The sequence below is a fragment of the Macadamia integrifolia genome, unplaced genomic scaffold (assembly GCF_013358625.1).
Source record: "Macadamia integrifolia cultivar HAES 741 unplaced genomic scaffold, SCU_Mint_v3 scaffold1516, whole genome shotgun sequence".
Lineage (NCBI taxonomy): Eukaryota > Viridiplantae > Streptophyta > Magnoliopsida > Proteales > Proteaceae > Macadamia > Macadamia integrifolia.
Genome location: NW_024868243.1, coordinates 50,391 through 67,039, shown reverse-complemented (window position 1 = coordinate 67,039; position 16,649 = coordinate 50,391). Strand labels below are relative to the sequence as shown.

The following is a 16,649-nucleotide window of genomic DNA, read 5'->3' as shown; positions in this document are numbered from 1 at the left end:
TTATTATTATTATTATTATCATTTTGGTAAAACTATGTCCGTGCTAATTATAAAATATAAAATTAACATTAATAAAATTAAGGGGAAATGTGATTTTATGGTCTATTGTTTTTTTTTATTTTGGTAAGAATTTATGGTCTACTGTAAATACACTTATTTACACCATCATAATATTTGTCCCCTTTACCAAAAAAAATCTTAATATTTGTTCCATACTATTGAGTTGCGATTAAAATTTCATAGACTTCCATTTATCTATCAAAGGAAGGATCTGATATACTCAAAAATATCATATCAATAGATGGCCGATACATGCCATGAGGGAATAAACGTAAACTGTCCAAGACGATTGTCAGAGGAAGGAAAATCATGTCAGATCGTGGACTTCCCAAGATCCCCGCCATTTGTTTGTGATGCACTCATACTCAACCCCAACCTCTCATAAATGTGAGAATGAGAGTAACCCATTTAAGGAGAACTCCCCACGCCCAAGTAAGGAGTCTGGTGAAGAAAGAGCTGCGTTCTGACCTTTTCGTCACCTGGGATAACAATTCCTCTCGCAACCCATTTAGCCAGCCCAATTATGCCCACTTGCTCTGCCACTAGTGATGCAATTTGGCATGGGAAATTTTGGGAATAATTTAGTTATTTGATTTGTTTCCTTTAATTGTTAGTGTAGGGTGTGGTCAAGTTAGTAGGGAGATTGAATTTTTTTATTTCAGTTGCCAAATAGGTTAGTTTCCATTTTAATTGACTTCCACTTTTATGCTTTGATTCTCTTTATATAGCCATGTAATGGAAGAGAATTCAGATTTGAATAATTGAATGAAATTGAAGAATTTTGGGTTTGAATCCATGACTGCCGACCCCTCTTCCTCCCTGAAATCTTTTAATCTCTTCTTTTCCCTTCTCCTATTTCCCCTTTATTTCTTCTTCTTCTTCATCTCTATTATTTTCTGTCTTTCCCTTACCTTGTTCTGCACGACAGTTGCAGCCCTAGTTTAGAGGATCGATCTCCTTCTCCTTGAATCTATTTTGACTGAGACTTTGGTAGAGAGAGTTCCCTACCAGTAGGTGACACAATCCCAAGAGCATCTCCACCAAAGTTTGGTTTTGCTGTGAAGAAATCCAAATCTGATTCACATCTGAGTTTTACCACCACCAAGCCCAGTTGCAGATTCAATTCACATTCAGATCTGGGCTGTCAAGGTCTTGTGGTGCTGGATTCATAGACGACCTGCAGCAGTGACCTTTCCTTTGATTTAGGCCAAGCCGAGGCCTAACTGAGAAGCCCTCTCGAACTGAAGTTTCTCCCCATCACCTGCCCTGTTTTGATCTTAAGGAAGAAGACTACTTTCTATCGTGAGTGGTATCTTACCCTAATTTGTTTTATTCCTCTATTGCCCTTCCCTTTACCTGGTTATTACCTTAAGTATCAGTTTTTACCCATCTTTCCAGGAATACCTCTCCCTCATCTCACGTTATTCCATTCACTTGTTTTCCATTCATTAGCTTGGTATCCAATAATTACAATTCTGCCACCCTTCATTAGAAACATCAAATTAATTTTCAGAACTGAGTTTTTCTTTGGGATTAATTCCAGATCTGTCCCCATTCAGCTATTTCACTCTAAAAGGGTTTTAAATTGTGCCAGAAATTACAATATTACCACTGGTTTGCTTAAATTGAATTATTTGTTCTTTTGTGGGCCCCTAAGCGATCCGAGTCCGATTTTTGGAACCTGGATCCACATCAAATAGGCTGGCTCACCCTTAACCCCAGATAGGTGCCCACCTATCTCCCGCCGGTTCCCCCCTTTTTGTCCCTCATTCCCCCCCCCAATCTTCGTCTATAACCGGTGTGATATTAACCCTCCTCTTTATCCCAAGAAGAAGCCCTTCAAGGACTATTCCATGCCCAACAATGAGAATATTTCACTTCTAAGGAAATCTGTAGTCATGCCCTTTGACAAAAAAATTTGTCTCAAGTCAAGTGGGCCTTCCAATGTCTCTAGTGGCCTCTTTCTTTTTCTGGTTTGAGCACTTTCTTGTAGTTCAGTCTGTTCATCGGGTTGTAAACTTGTAGCCAGGCCTTTCCTTTTTCTTCTGTTCTGGTTTCTTGGGGTTCTTCCCCTTCCCTTTTGCAGGCTCTTGCCTCCCTTTTGAAAAGGTAGGGCCTTGTGTTTTGTTTGTATATCCCCCCCCCCTTTTCTTTCTTTTGGTAATGAATTTATTATTTATCTAAAAAAAAAATACTAAATCCATCTACGCACCAGTAGTGGAGAGGGAGCCCAGGTTGTGCAATCCATAGAGGAATGGTACAGAGGTTCACCCAAACAAGTTGCAGGTGATGATCCCACTGCAGGAGAAAGATTGGTTCCCGACCAACATGCCAAGGCCCACCCTCAAGGGCATGCATCGTGTCATTCTTATCAAAGAATTTGAAAATAAGGAACCTGTAATCCATCAAGTAGGTATCGAAATTCCATTTGGCTTTCCATAGTTTGGATAGAGTTTAACAATGTTCGAGGGAGGTCGGCTACTAATGAAGTGACTGACTGAGGAATTTTTCCATCTGTGTGGTTCGAATATCAGTAGACCAACTTGCAAGAGGGAGACCTTAGATGTCACAATGATGGAAGGAGAAACAAAGTGGGGAGGGAGGCCCTCCCTTGATGGAAAGGGGGCCAGACTATAGAGTGCACGCGAGGCCATCCCCCTTGGGATGCGAAGCAGGTGGCACTAGGACCAAGGTGGGGAGAGGAAGGGTCGGAGAGGGGAGACCAGGGTTGCGACGGCATCACACCTTGGAGGCCAGCCATGGTGGCAGGCACTCATGGTTGGGTGAGACACTCACTCACGGTTGTGGGGGGCATTTATGACTGGGGGAGATACGGTAGGGGAAGACACCCCAGTTGTGCCTTTATTTAATTGGGTGCGCACTTCATTCTGCTGCGCTTCAGGCCATTTGGAGGCGTCATGCCTTTTTATGCTTTTAGATATGTATAATTTCTTTATGTAATGTTGAGATCTGTTTCAACACAGTACTTAAGCATTCTTAATGAATGGAAACACTTTCATTGCCAACATATATAGCAGAATTACTAGCACTTTGTCAAAGAATCAAACCTGAAAGATAGCATCTTTCGGACCTTTGGAGCTATTGGCATTTTCATCAATAAGGAGTTGGCAAAGAAGGTGATGCGGCGGCGTGCTTCCAAATTCATGGGCACGTTAATTGCAGATTCCTTAACAGTCAAAAGCAAGTGAAGCCTAACAACCTGAAGACAAAAAGTAAGAAACACATAACACAAAGAAGAATGGACTACATAAAGCAAAAGTTACAATGGTTCAAAATTTCAGATGAAGACAAGAAGCCAAGGTGTACCTTCTCCATCCAAGAACTATTTTGCATTAATCGGAAGTTTATTTTTCCAAATTTTTGTTCTTTTGCATCATTATCCTTTTTGCCTCCATGAGCTTTTTCCATGATTCTAGAAAAATGAAGGCAAAAAGATAATAAGATACCAAGTCATAAAGGCACATATTGCAGTATCAAAGTAATCATTTGAATGGAATCTTACTTATGTCCATTAACCATAACATCCTCTGTAATAATCTCCATAATATCCTGGAGGACATTGATTATTTGGGTCCTAGATGACTCAACGTTGTCTAGATCAGCTTTCTGTCAACATGCGGCATTAAGTAAGAAAATGGATGGTACCAATGAGGATAGAACTACACTACAACTCACTACTGAAAATTTGAGGAATAATAGAGTTGAAACAAGATCACAACCAATTGAATTAATAGTCTTTCCAACTTAGAGCTGAGATTAGGCAGTTCACTCATCCTGAATTCATTCAAGAATCTATGGTCCTTTATGCTAGTAACTAATTCATCACATATGTGTTTGACGACCCTGGTAAGGAGGAAAAGCCACAGAATCATAAATTGTTAATTAGAAAGAGAAAATTAAGAAAAGATTTCTTATAATCAAAACAATGTATATAAATAAAAGCACTATTCCTCACAATTTATCCTCTTCATCTTCCAAAAGGCCATACAGTATATCTCTGAGTGCTTCATAGCATTCAATCACTGCTGAGTGCATGTACTCATCATTTTTAATCTTTTTAAATAAATCAGTGTCTGACTTCCCTTTGAAATCTTTCGCCATGTCCAATGCTATAGGTATCTACTTAAGAAAAAAAGAGAGGAGAATGCACAATCAATATCTTGATCATCTCATTGAACATAAGAAACCTTGTATAAGACATACTTTACTCGCTAGAAGAAAAGGTGGCCACTGGACAACAGATATAACAATTGAAGAATATGGTACAAGAAGCAGGTCCCTCTCCCTGGACAATTAAAAGAAAAACACATCTAAGAAATAACTTAAACCTAAGGGCTAAACACAGAATACATTAAGCAAGAGAAGTCTCACCGGTTACTGATTAAGTCCTCCTCACGCATACAATTGATGATCAAATTCCACACCTGAGAAAACTTTGCTATATTCCTTCTTTCTAATGACTCATCCTGATAATGCACAATGTACATCCTTAGCAAAACATATGTCATCATTTAGAATGGGCAGAAATTAGGTGCAGAATATGTTCAATTGACTAGAAAAAGCAGACAGAAACCATGGTCAGATCCAAAAGATCCCAGTCCAGATCAGATTCTTTAGAAGCTTATCTTTGTTTGGATCCATGTGATTCATATCCAACCCAATGGAACTTAAAGAATAGATCCAGGTCGGCTTGGAATATTGTGCTTAGTGTTTATGCCTCAAATAAAACTAATACATACATTTCTATTCCCCAAATTTCTAATGAGCCAGATGCTAATCCAAGTAGGACCGCACTACCAGAATGGGCTGGATCTCTGATCTGATCCAACCTTTTTATCATTAATTCATGAAGCTGCCAAGCATTTTCCAGGGTTGAGCCCCAAACCCAACCCTGTTAAATTACCAAAACATTCTTTCTTCTTCTCTTCTCCCCCTTTCCTGCTTTTTCTTCTTAGTCCCTCCATTCACTATCCTGCTTTTTCTAAAGCTGATTAATCACAATTCGCAACTAAGTTTAAATTTTGTTTGGATTCAGGACGGATATGATCCCTACCAAACTATCCCGACCCTTACATGGCAATGTCAAGTAATCAGATCTCAAGAAAAAGATTCATAGAACTGTTATGATAATTTGCACTTTAAATCTGATTGGTACTTCGTTTTTTTTTGCTAACCACGGGTATCCAGGCCTTGGGCCTAACTAATCCCGCGGGTCAATACTGAGCCCACAACTGCATAGACCAGGTCATACCGGGTTGAATGAGAACTATTCAACTTTCACTGAAAGCAGTGAAGAGCACTAAACACACCCGTGTGAGTAGCCCCAAGGAGGTAAGAGGACTTGAACTCAGAACCACACACTTCAAGAGGCGAACGTCCCTTGCCAATTCCACTACCCCCTTGGGGTTAAATCTGAATGATACTTACACATATTGAGCAGAGATTAGAGAAATATATTATTATGTATGATAATTGATAAATGATTCAAGAATCAAGATTGTGTATTTCATATAAATACTCGTACCAAGTAGCTCTTTTTGCCTTCCTCGTTTTGCAATGGCACAAGACGTTCAGTGAAAGCCTCTGGAACGGCATCAAATCTGGAGCGCAACATCCCAAGAGTCCGTATCTAAAGAAAAGCCAAAATGGATAAATAATGGCCAGCATGATACATTGTTTTCTTAAGACCATCATACCATATGTACTTCTGTCTATTGAAACCAAATATCAGTGACCTTTGAAAGATTACTAAGCACAATTTTGAACAATTTCTGTAACATGTTTTCTTAATGGTACTAAAGCAGAATGCTAGTTTGCAACTAACCTCACCCAAATGGCTGAAGGCTCCATGGATACCACCAAATATGGTGGAGAAAATAGCATACCATATCTGTGCATCCATGAAATACACCTACATGCCAACAATATAATGTGAAGATTGAAACTTACAATCTAAAGATAATCAGAATGTCAACTCTTGAGACTCTGTCTGGAGTTTCTTACCAGAACAATTGGTGCCCACATGGAAATAATAACACCAATATTATACCTTACTGCATCAGTTTGAGTATATTAGGATAAGAAACAGCAACTCAAGAAAAGTGAAACAAGTGAGTGGCAGAGTCAAAAAAATTTTACCATTTGGAAAAAACTCATGCCATGTGTAAGTAGTAACTCTCAACCCCATGATCAGCTTTGTTGGTCCAATTAAAGGTAATATCTGCAGGCAGAAAGTATACCATTAGAGTTTGAAAAGTTTTATAGCTGCAAAGAATATTTGCAAAAACAGTAACTTCATAGCTGCAAAGAATATTTGCAACCCAGTGCATGAGGCTCACGCTACGTCTAGGAGGGAAAAAAGTACACAATTGGGGAAACAAAATCACCTCAACATAGTAGCTGAATGCTAACTTGCTGATCAGCAGAAGGATCCAAAACAGAGTATATCTGAGCAATGAAATATTTCCCCATCAGCAAAACAAAAGGCATTATTTATTATCTTTAACTTAAACTAGTCCATTTCTTACCTGAGTAGTGAGAACAAGTCCTCATGCATGCCCCTTCCCACATACAGCTTTGGCTGCAAAAAACCGTAGTATGGAAAAGAGAAACAACAGTCAAATAAAGGAAAGGACAGGATATAAACACTTGTTAAAAAAGAAAGCATAGACTTGCCTGAGCCCACCACATAAAAAGTACAATAATGCGCCAATTTGAACGCTCCAATTGTCTCCGTAAAGGTGGAAGAACGAATAATATTGCAGCCAATATATTGGGCACCATATAAATTGCAACCGAAAAATTAAAGAAGGACTGGCTTTTCCAATTACTAATCCAATCACTAAAGAATCTGACAAGTCCTGTCGGATTCTGCACAGAGCTGGAATAGCCTATTGGAAAGATTACTACCCATACAGCTGCAGCTGCGAATTTCACGAGATACCGAACAATTTGGGTAAATTTCAAGCTTCCCCAAGCTCTACAACTAAGAATGATATCCAGAGTAGCTGCATTGCATAGAAGGTACTTAGGATAAGATAACAGCAGAGAAGATACAGAAGGCAGAGAATGTCAAAGAAACCATTACCCAATGATAGATGGCAATTCTAGGCCCCATTGTAGTAAAGACAGCTAAAGAGATGCATGAAGCAAAAAAAGATACAGCTAAGAGCTCAAGATTACAGTGTACATTAGGCAGTGTGAACAATGCATTCCTGCTTTAACAAGATTATCAACTTATTCTTTGGTTAATTCTTGCCATTCATTCCTGGCCCACTTACCCATCTCAGTTCTGCCTCATCCAATCCCACCTTACCAACTTCTATAAATCATCCTACCTGACCTTGTCAGATCCTATCCATCACTCTTCGACCAACAACCTTTCTCCCAGCACATCCAACCATCCTTTGACCCGGATTCTCATCCCTTCCACCCGCCTGCCCACCACTGCTCCCCGTAAGCCTTCTCCTTCCGATCGTCGATCATATTTGGTCCCTTCCCCCGGCTCCCTCGCTATGGAGGCCTCCGCCATCCCCTTGGCTCCTATGCTCCTCCTGGTAAGCATCAGCCTTCTCCTGATGTTGCCTTGCCGATCACTACATCTCATGTTCCTCCTTCACCTGTCATGAGCTTTCCCCAGCAAGGCCATGCCACGTCATCTTCAACATCAACGCCCCACTCTTCTCCTCCCCCCCCCCTTGTCGTGTGCTTTTACCAGCAGGGCCACCCCACGCCCCCTTCAGAGATACCACCCAGCCCCTCCACCGAGACCCTCTCGTCGCGGGGCCTTGCCTTCTCTGCAACTACCTCCAGTCGTTCGAGTCCTACAACTTCTTTCAGCACATTCCCCTGTTGTGCCCCCTTCTCAGTAGGGCCTTGCCACATCTCCTCCGACAACATCTTCTTCAGTGAACACTCTATCTTCTTCACTCGATCAAGCCATGACTCCATCATCTTCGGTTGCCTTCCCTGCTGCAAGCCCCATCCAGCAAGACCTCTCCACGTCTCCTTCAACAGTGCCTTCCCCTGCTAAGGTCTCCCACTGATAGGGCCATGCCACGTCACCATCAACTAAGTCATCCCCTGATGAGGTCACCCTCCAGCAGGGCCATGCCACGTCCACATTAACTGAATCATCCCCAGTTGTGATCTCTCTCCAACAAGGCCCCCGTGACTTCCCCCCCTTGTTCCTCCTCTGCTGGGAGTATCATCCAACCTCATGCTCCCATGCTTACTCCTTCGGAACCCCTTGCTAAGGGCTCTTTCCAGTAGGGCCTTGCCACATCTCCTCCAATAGATTTGACCCTGTCCAAAGCTCCAAAGAACTCTTGCAAGGTCAAGTCTTCCTCCTCCAAGACCTCATCCAAGAAGCCTTCCCATCCCTCGATATCCTCTCATATCCCAGCGCAACCTCATCTACAAGTTCATTGCCAAGATCCTTGCTTCCCGAAAGCTTTCATAGCCACGAAATTGTCTGTGGCTTTGGCAGAAAAACCTAATCCCCTATTTCCCTTCTCAAGATAGATATCTAAAAATCCTTTGATTCAATTAGATGGGACTTCATCACTAAAGTCTTACTTTCCATTTCCTTCCCCCCAACTTTTGTTAACTGGGTCTTTGCCTGTATCTCATTCCCAAAATTCTCTATCCTTATCAATGGCTCCCTGGTTGGTTTCTTCGCCCCACTGCTAGTATCAGACAAGGCTGCCCCCTCCCCCCCTTACTATTCTCCTATGCATTAGAGGTCCTTTCTAGATACATTCAATACCATACTGATGATCTTCTCATTTCCCCCATCCCTAAATGCAAATCTTTCAAATTAACCCATCTTGCCTCTGTAGATGACCTTATAATTTTCTCTAAAGCTAACCCCATCTCCATCTAAACCATCCTCTCCTCCCTCTGCTTCTTTAAATCCATATTTGGTCTCCACATCAATCTCCTAAAGTCGGGCATTTTTCTCTCCAGTGTCTCTAATGACACCAAAGCCTGCCTCCTTCAACTAATGGGATTCTCCCTTGGCTCCTTGCCAGTCATGTACCTCGGCCTCCCTCTTATCTCCACTAGACTCACTACCCACCACTGTACTCCCATGCTGAACAATATTCGGAAAAGGCTCCAACTCTGGAAAGGAAAGCTCCATTCATATGCCGATCAACTGGAGTTTATTAAGTCTGTCCTCTAACTTCCTACATCTACTGGTCTAGTATCTTTGTCCTCCCTAAGGCCACTATCAAGGCCAATGAGTCTCTCTTCTACTCTTTTCTCTATAAAGGTGGAGATTCGTCCAAATTCCTCCATCCCATTCATTGGACCTCCGTCTGCTTCCCGAAGGAAGAGGGAGGGCTTGGTCTCAAACGAATTAAAGATGCTAATTCGGTTGACATCCTTAAGCTCATCTGTAAGATTGCTTCCAAACAAAACAGTATATGGGTCTCTTTGGTCTACTCCTCCCTCCTCCGCAAAGATTCCCTTTGGATTGTCCCTCTATCTCAGGATGCCTCCTGGGTCTGGCGTAAAATCTTGCAGGCTAGGCCTCTTGCCATGGATGTCATCCACTGTAATATAGGTAATGGCCAAGCCACTTCTCTCTGGCTAGAGAACTGGCACCCCTTAGGGTTCTCTTTCTTTCTACGGGGCCTAGATTAGTTTATTCCTCTGGCCTTGCCAAAGAATCTTCAACTTCCTATATCATCACCAATGGTGCTTGGTAGCCTCCTCCCACCCCCAACTCCCTTTCCCCCCTTTGGTCCATCCTTTCTCCCCCCCCCTCCCCTATCCTCTAGGGATGATAAAATTATTTGATCTCCTTCCTCCTCTAGAATTTTCTCCTCCCCCACTTGGCATATTGTACGTACCAAGGGAACCACTTGTCCTTGTCGCAAAATCATATGGTTTAGATTCCACATTCCTCGCCAAAGCTTCACCATCTAGAGAGCCCTTTCTAACAACCTCCCAACCCAAGATTTTCTCATCCATCATCATATTTTTGTCTCCCCTGCTTGCTGCCTCTCCTGGAATGGTTATGAAGATATTAACCACCTATTCTTTGAGTGCCTCTTTTTCTCCTCTATTTGGAAAAGAGTCCTCTACTCCTCTTTCACTGTCGGTCTTCTAGGAGATCCCCCCTTCCCCTCTATAGAGAATGGATATGGATCAACATGACCTTTACAGGTAAGACCATTTGTGACATTACTAGAAAACTTTCCTTCAGGGTGGCTATTAACTACATCTTGATAGAGAGAAAAACCTCCATAAATGGACTTCCAACTCCAGGTCTTTTGAGAAGATTTGGAATGCCATCTACTTTGAATTCTCATCCAAGCTTTCTCTCATTCTCAAGCCCTACCGGTTGCAAACTCCCCCCAGAAACAACCTTATTGTATCTTCTTGGGGTTTACCTTCTTTTATTTTAGATCCCCCTCCCCACTACCCTACTGGGTTGTAGCATCCTTTCGTAGCTTTGGCTGTTCTCTTTTTACCCCTAGGGGCAGTATATTCCCCCCCCCCTCCATTCCTTAGTAATGAATTTCTTATTCACCCAAAAAAAAAAAAAAAGGAATATCAATGAGTGCAGAAATATTAAAGAAGTAAAAAAGAGATTCTGACACTACACCTTGCAAGAAATTCAGTATAGAGTAGGTGATAAAAATGCTCATAACATTTCTAAACACGTCAGCATCAAAAAGAGCGTAGAGTGATCCTCCAGCACTCCATGCAACTATTACCATAGCCTGAAGACCAAATGAAAAAATTATTACTATAGTTGTATTTCATATAAAGGAAAAGTTAAGTACCAACTTCCTATAACTGAACATACCTGGAAAGCCAATATAAAGAATATCCACATTCGGTCAAAACTTCTAAACAGATGCCAAAATGTTCGGACTTCAACAAAATTTGTCTTTGGCTTTCTCTTTCCAGTAGTGACATTGTTAGGTCTCTGCAGAAATGAACAAATAAAAAGAATGAAAGGAAGTTCGGAAAGCCAAAATGTAGGATCACATGCTAGAATCACAGACCAACGCAACATTCTAGTGACAACTAAATACATCATGTCTTTAAGGGATGTCCAAGCACTCAGACCATGTCTGATCATCCCTTTAACCATTTAGTGTAGAGATCCTGAGAAAACATTTATTTTTTCTACCCAAAAAAAAAAAAATTACTTTTCAGCAAGATGGCCAATTATTGCATCTCTGTAGCAGGATGGCTTAGAAAATGACAGGTCATCCCCTTCTTCCAAAAATGAAATCTAGGACCCTTCGAAGTTTAAATTTTTTAAAAAATGGGATCGTAAGCACCTCCTGACCCCAAGTCCAAATTTTGTCATTCAATATTTCACATTTTTAATCGATCACGGCAACTCATACCATTGCCAGGATCAACTCTCTCTCTCTCAAGCATCAAAGACTCACCTTTTAGTTATTTGATTCATTCATTTTCTACCAAACACACTTTCTGACAGATTCATCATATATTGGCTGAAAGAATGGAAACTGTCTTAAACGTTTCTGTTTTCCCCTTTTCTTTTTTTTTTTTGGTGGTATTTTCATATTAATATTTTTGTTCTCAGAGTTTCTAGGACATTCAGGTTGCCGGAACACCTCGAGTTCCCCAAGCCCATTTCTTTTGCCATTCCATTTTTTGAAAACACCACAATAGATATATAGTACTCCACTGGGATCTGCCAAAATAGGAAGTTGGAGTACTGCTAATCCCTTAAAAGGCATGTGAACCCTACAATCAATTGACATGTTCAGGACTAATGTAGGACAGAATTCAAGAATTCTGCAATGTTGATTCTTCAGTTCAAGTACAAAGAAACATATTTAAAGTGGATCAGAATAATGTTCAAACAGGACAGATTTATGGGTTAAAAGCAGCAGTAGGCTTTTGATGGCATATTGAAACTTAAATGAAGGGGTCACTCTTTGATTAATTCGAGATCTAACAAGAAGCAGCAAGCAGCATCCTAATGAGACTGTCTAGAGTTCTCCAAAATCGATTAATAACCCCAACGACAGAGGAAATATCAGGATGAGTAACAATGTTATACATAGGTCTCCCAGCCAGCCTCATGTACTGATGTTTTCCCACTAAATTTTTGTCATCACACGCCCAACTTTCCGATTAAGATCCATAGAGTTATCAATGGACTTACAGCCCAACATGCCAGTCTCAAACAGAAGATCAAGCACATACTTCAGAGACAAATTGACATCCTTCTTGCAACGAACAACTTCAATTCCGGAGAAGTATATAAGCATCCCTAAGCCCATCTGAAAATTCCAATGTAGATATGCCTTGACATCTTCAACACAAAAGAGTGATCACGGGAAATAACAATATCATCAACGTATACAACAATGATGACGACCTTAGCCCCATAAATGACAAACAAATACAAAGTGATCCACAAGGATTAAAGTATTGGTATCGGTCACCGTATCGGTCAACCAAAATTAAGATACGTATCCGAGGGCATCGTATCGTATCGGAGATACGCTAAAGATATGCACATAAATGGATATGAAACACCTTTTTAAACACTTTCGCATAAAAAATTTGTTAAAAAAATCTATTGATAACATGTATTATGTATAAACACCATAGTTTTTCGCCTTACCAGCGCCTTGGCGCTGATGCGGTCTAGAGATGGTAAGGCAGTGCTCCGCCTTATGTGAAGTGGCGCCTTATGGGTTTTTTTTTTTTTTTTAAACACATTTTAAAATTACTTGATGAAGATTCCAAATATAAATTTTTTATTGGTAGGTGTATGGTTTTGTTAATACTTGAGATGTATGGAATCAGCTTTACTCCATCAAAAATAACCAAAACAAACAAAACAAAAACACGATTCACAAACAGGGTTTGGATTTTGTCAAGGGTTTTAAGAAAGGGCTTTGAGAAGGAATCAAGGAACAAAGAAGAACCATTGATCTAGGCCACCATTTTGCTCCGGCAGCGGTGAGCTTCATTCTTCTTTGACGGGAGTAGAAATATAGTGGATGACCTTAGGACTTAGGCACTCATTTTGGCATCATAGAGGTAAGTATAATAAATACTTGTATCTTTTTATGTCTTCTTTTCTTTATATTTATAATTTTGTTTCATAATTATGTATTTATATTATATGTTAATATGTTATGATGATTAATGATTGATGATTGATGATTGATGATATGATGAACTTAGTTTATTCACTGATTGATGATTGATGATTGATGATTGATGATTGATGAAGATGAACTTAGTTTATTCACTTTATTGATTTGTTTTCTTGATGAATATCTTACATTGGTATGAATATGAACATTTAATATTTATTTAACATATGAGTAGTAGGATTCAACTAGAATTTGAGCCAAATAAATTGGTTTTATAAAAAAAATTACACAGGAACTCTTTAGTCGATAAGGCGACGCTTTATGCCCGCCTTATCACTAAGGTGCTCTGAAAGACCCTCAAAAGCCTCCGTCGCCTTACCGCCTTAAAAACTATGATAAACACTAAATTGAGGGCATCGCACTAAAAATTCAAGGTTTGTAGTTGTCCTATAAATGGAAAATCCTTGTTCCCAACCTTGATTTCCACTTTAGTTAGAGAGAAATATGGCTGACAGCAACTTTGGAACAAAAACCCCTAAAAAAATCGTGTTTTCTGAAAAAATACCCATCTTGGCCATTATATGACCGTAACGCACTGTATCGGTACATACCGATACTCACCAATACGTACTGATCGATACATTTCGATACTCACCGATACTTACTGATACTCATCGATACATACCGATCGACACATACAAATACTCACCGATACATACCGATACATACCTAAACATATATTTCACCTCGATTTTATATTTTTTCATAGAGTATCAGTACGTATCGATAGTGTAATGGTGCATATCGGTATGTATCGTAGGATATATCGATATGAAAGGATTTTAAAAATTTTATGTATCGTATAGGTGTATATCGTATTGGTCGACTAAATTTAAGATACGTATCAGAGGGTGTCGTATCGGTATCGAAGATACTTTAAACCATGGTGATCCGTGAAGCACCGAGTGAATCCATAACCACCAATATCTTCATCAAACTATGCATGAGAAGATTGTTTCATCCCATAAATTGCCTTATGACGATGACATACTTTGGATGCATTCCCCTTGAGCAACATACACAGGAAGTTGTTCTATATACACCTCATCCTCAAGATCACCAAAAAGAAAATCATTCTTGACATCTAGCCAACACAGGATGCCAATCAATATTAAAAGCCAAGGAGATAGAACATGAATAAAATTTTGACGAGCCACGGAGATAAAGTCTCAAAATAGTCAACACCATATGTCTACGTATATCCTTTAGGAACCAAACGAGGTTTGAGCCATTCAATTGAACCATCTAGTAGGTATTTTTCTATGCAAAACAAATGACACCTTACAAGCTCCTATCTTGGGGGTGAGTCAGTAAGAGATCATGCCACAAGATCCAACAAGGCATCCATTTAGACATCCATAGCATTTTTCCAACCAGGATGCTACAAAGTTTTTCTTGCCAGGATACTACAAAGTTTTTCCTGATAATTAGCAAGCACAGACAGTAGATAGAGAGAGAGTAGAAAATAAAAGAGAGAAGAGAATATTGGCTTGTCAGAATGACAGAGGCCACCACTTTATTTATAATTAAGTGGAATCATAAATAAGACATGCTAGCTAAGGCTGACTGAAGGCCTTATCTAGCATGTGCTACATATGGAACATGTAGTAAATGAATCTGGACACATTACAGGAGTAAAGAAATAAATCAATCCAGACCATATCTCAACACTAGTTGGTGCATGATATTGCATGTTCCCAACTTGGAGATTGTAGGATGAAAGGATTTAGCAGATAGACCCTTGGTAACAACATCTGCCAGCTGGTTCTCTGTGGTAACAAATGGAATGCAGATCAGCCATCTTCCATCTTTTCATTGACGAAGTGTAGATCAATTTCAACATTCTTGGTCCTATCATATTGAGCAAGATTATGGGCTATACTGGTTACGGCCTTCTTGTCACAGTAGAGCCTTATTATAGGTCACTCAGGAGTCAACTCAGATCACTGAGAAACTTTTCAACAAAATGAGCTCACAAACACCTTGTGTCGTCGATCTATATTCAGCCTCGACACTAGAACTAGAGACTACATGTTGCTTCTTGCTTTTCCAGGTAACAAGATTTCCCTCAAGAAAGGTAATTTAACCTAAGGTAGAGCGTCTGTCATCAATGGAATCAGCCCAGTCTGTGGTAAAGGATTCTAACTTCAGGCCTTCCATTGTTTAAGAATAAGATAACCCTTTCCCAGTACTGATTTTAGGTACCGAAGAATTCTGTTAACTGCTTCAAGGGGAATGGTCCTTGAGTCATGAAGGAAACAGCTAACAACACCCATAGCAGAAGTAGTTTCAGGACTTGTGTGAGGCAAATATGAGTATTCTTACAAGGCGTTGATATTGTGCGTTCTCCATAGACACCACGTCTTGTACTATTGAGTTGATGATTAACCTTAATGGGAGATTCGGCTAGCTAATAACCAAGCATCCCACTCTCTTCAGAAGATCTAGGACATACTTCCATTGAGATTTAAGAGTTGAGGATCCCTTTGTTGGATTGGGCTACTTCAATCCCCAAGAAATATTTTAGGTGTCCTAAATCCATAGTCTAAAATTCACTTGCTAGCTTAGTTTTTAGAGAGGAGATTTTTGCTTCATCATCACTGACGGTCACTATATCATCCATGTAGACAATAAGAACTATAATCTTGTCCTCTCTATGTTTAACAAATAGAGTGTGATCCACATTACTCTCTTTAAACCCAAACTTTAGCATGGCCTTCTAAAAGTCTGTCAAACTAGGCACGGGGAGATTGTTTTAAACCATAAATAGATTTCCAAAGTCTGCACACCTTGCCAGAAATAGTGAAAGAATCGAAGCCAAGAGGAATATCCATGAAGACTTCTTCCCCAAGATCACCATTCAAGAAGGTATTCTGTACATCTAACTGCAAGAGATTCCACCGAAGGTTTGTTGCACATGATAACAGATTCATTTTGGCAATTGGGGAAAATGTTTCTTGGTAGTCAAATCGTCAATGTCATAGGTTTGAGTGGATCCTTAGGCAACCAGCCTTGCCTTATATCGAGAAATGTTTCTATCTACATTTTGTCCAATCATGAACATCCACTTGCACCCATAGGTTTCTTTTCCTTAAGACAAGGGACAAACTCCCAAGTATTATTTTTCTTCAAAGCCTGTATATCCTCTATCATAGCGGTCTTCTATTTAGGTTCAATAAAAGCATCTTTCCACCCTTGTGGGATAGACACAGAAGACAGAGGAAACTAAAGCACAATAGGTGAGAGACATACACTCATAGGAAACAAAGTTAAAAATAGGGTGTTGGGTACGAGATCTAATTCCCATTCAGACAGTAGGGACGATCATCATGAGCAGAAGAAGAAGGAGGAGCACTATTACCTTCTATGTATTATGAAGCTGGTTCAGGAGGCACAGGA

At 40.1% G+C, this 16,649-nt stretch overlaps 1 protein-coding gene across 1 annotated transcript in view; it reads right to left on the bottom strand.

Moving 5' to 3' along the window:
* The window catches only part of LOC122064088 (callose synthase 7-like), a 102,415-nt gene that overhangs the window by 49,586 nt on the left and 36,180 nt on the right, over positions 1-16,649 (bottom strand). The window contains exons 12-27 of the mRNA XM_042627794.1: positions 10,901-11,023; positions 10,697-10,814; positions 6,757-7,088; positions 6,609-6,661; positions 6,468-6,528; positions 6,220-6,301; positions 6,085-6,134; positions 5,906-5,992; positions 5,606-5,710; positions 4,453-4,547; positions 4,285-4,366; positions 4,037-4,200; positions 3,801-3,924; positions 3,584-3,687; positions 3,388-3,493; positions 3,129-3,280 (exon numbers count right to left, since the gene is read on the bottom strand). Of these exons, the coding sequence (XP_042483728.1) occupies positions 3,129-3,280; positions 3,388-3,493; positions 3,584-3,687; positions 3,801-3,924; positions 4,037-4,200; positions 4,285-4,366; positions 4,453-4,547; positions 5,606-5,710; positions 5,906-5,992; positions 6,085-6,134; positions 6,220-6,301; positions 6,468-6,528; positions 6,609-6,661; positions 6,757-7,088; positions 10,697-10,814; positions 10,901-11,023 (1,838 nt within the window). The remainder of the gene's footprint in view (positions 1-3,128; positions 3,281-3,387; positions 3,494-3,583; positions 3,688-3,800; positions 3,925-4,036; positions 4,201-4,284; positions 4,367-4,452; positions 4,548-5,605; positions 5,711-5,905; positions 5,993-6,084; positions 6,135-6,219; positions 6,302-6,467; positions 6,529-6,608; positions 6,662-6,756; positions 7,089-10,696; positions 10,815-10,900; positions 11,024-16,649) is intronic.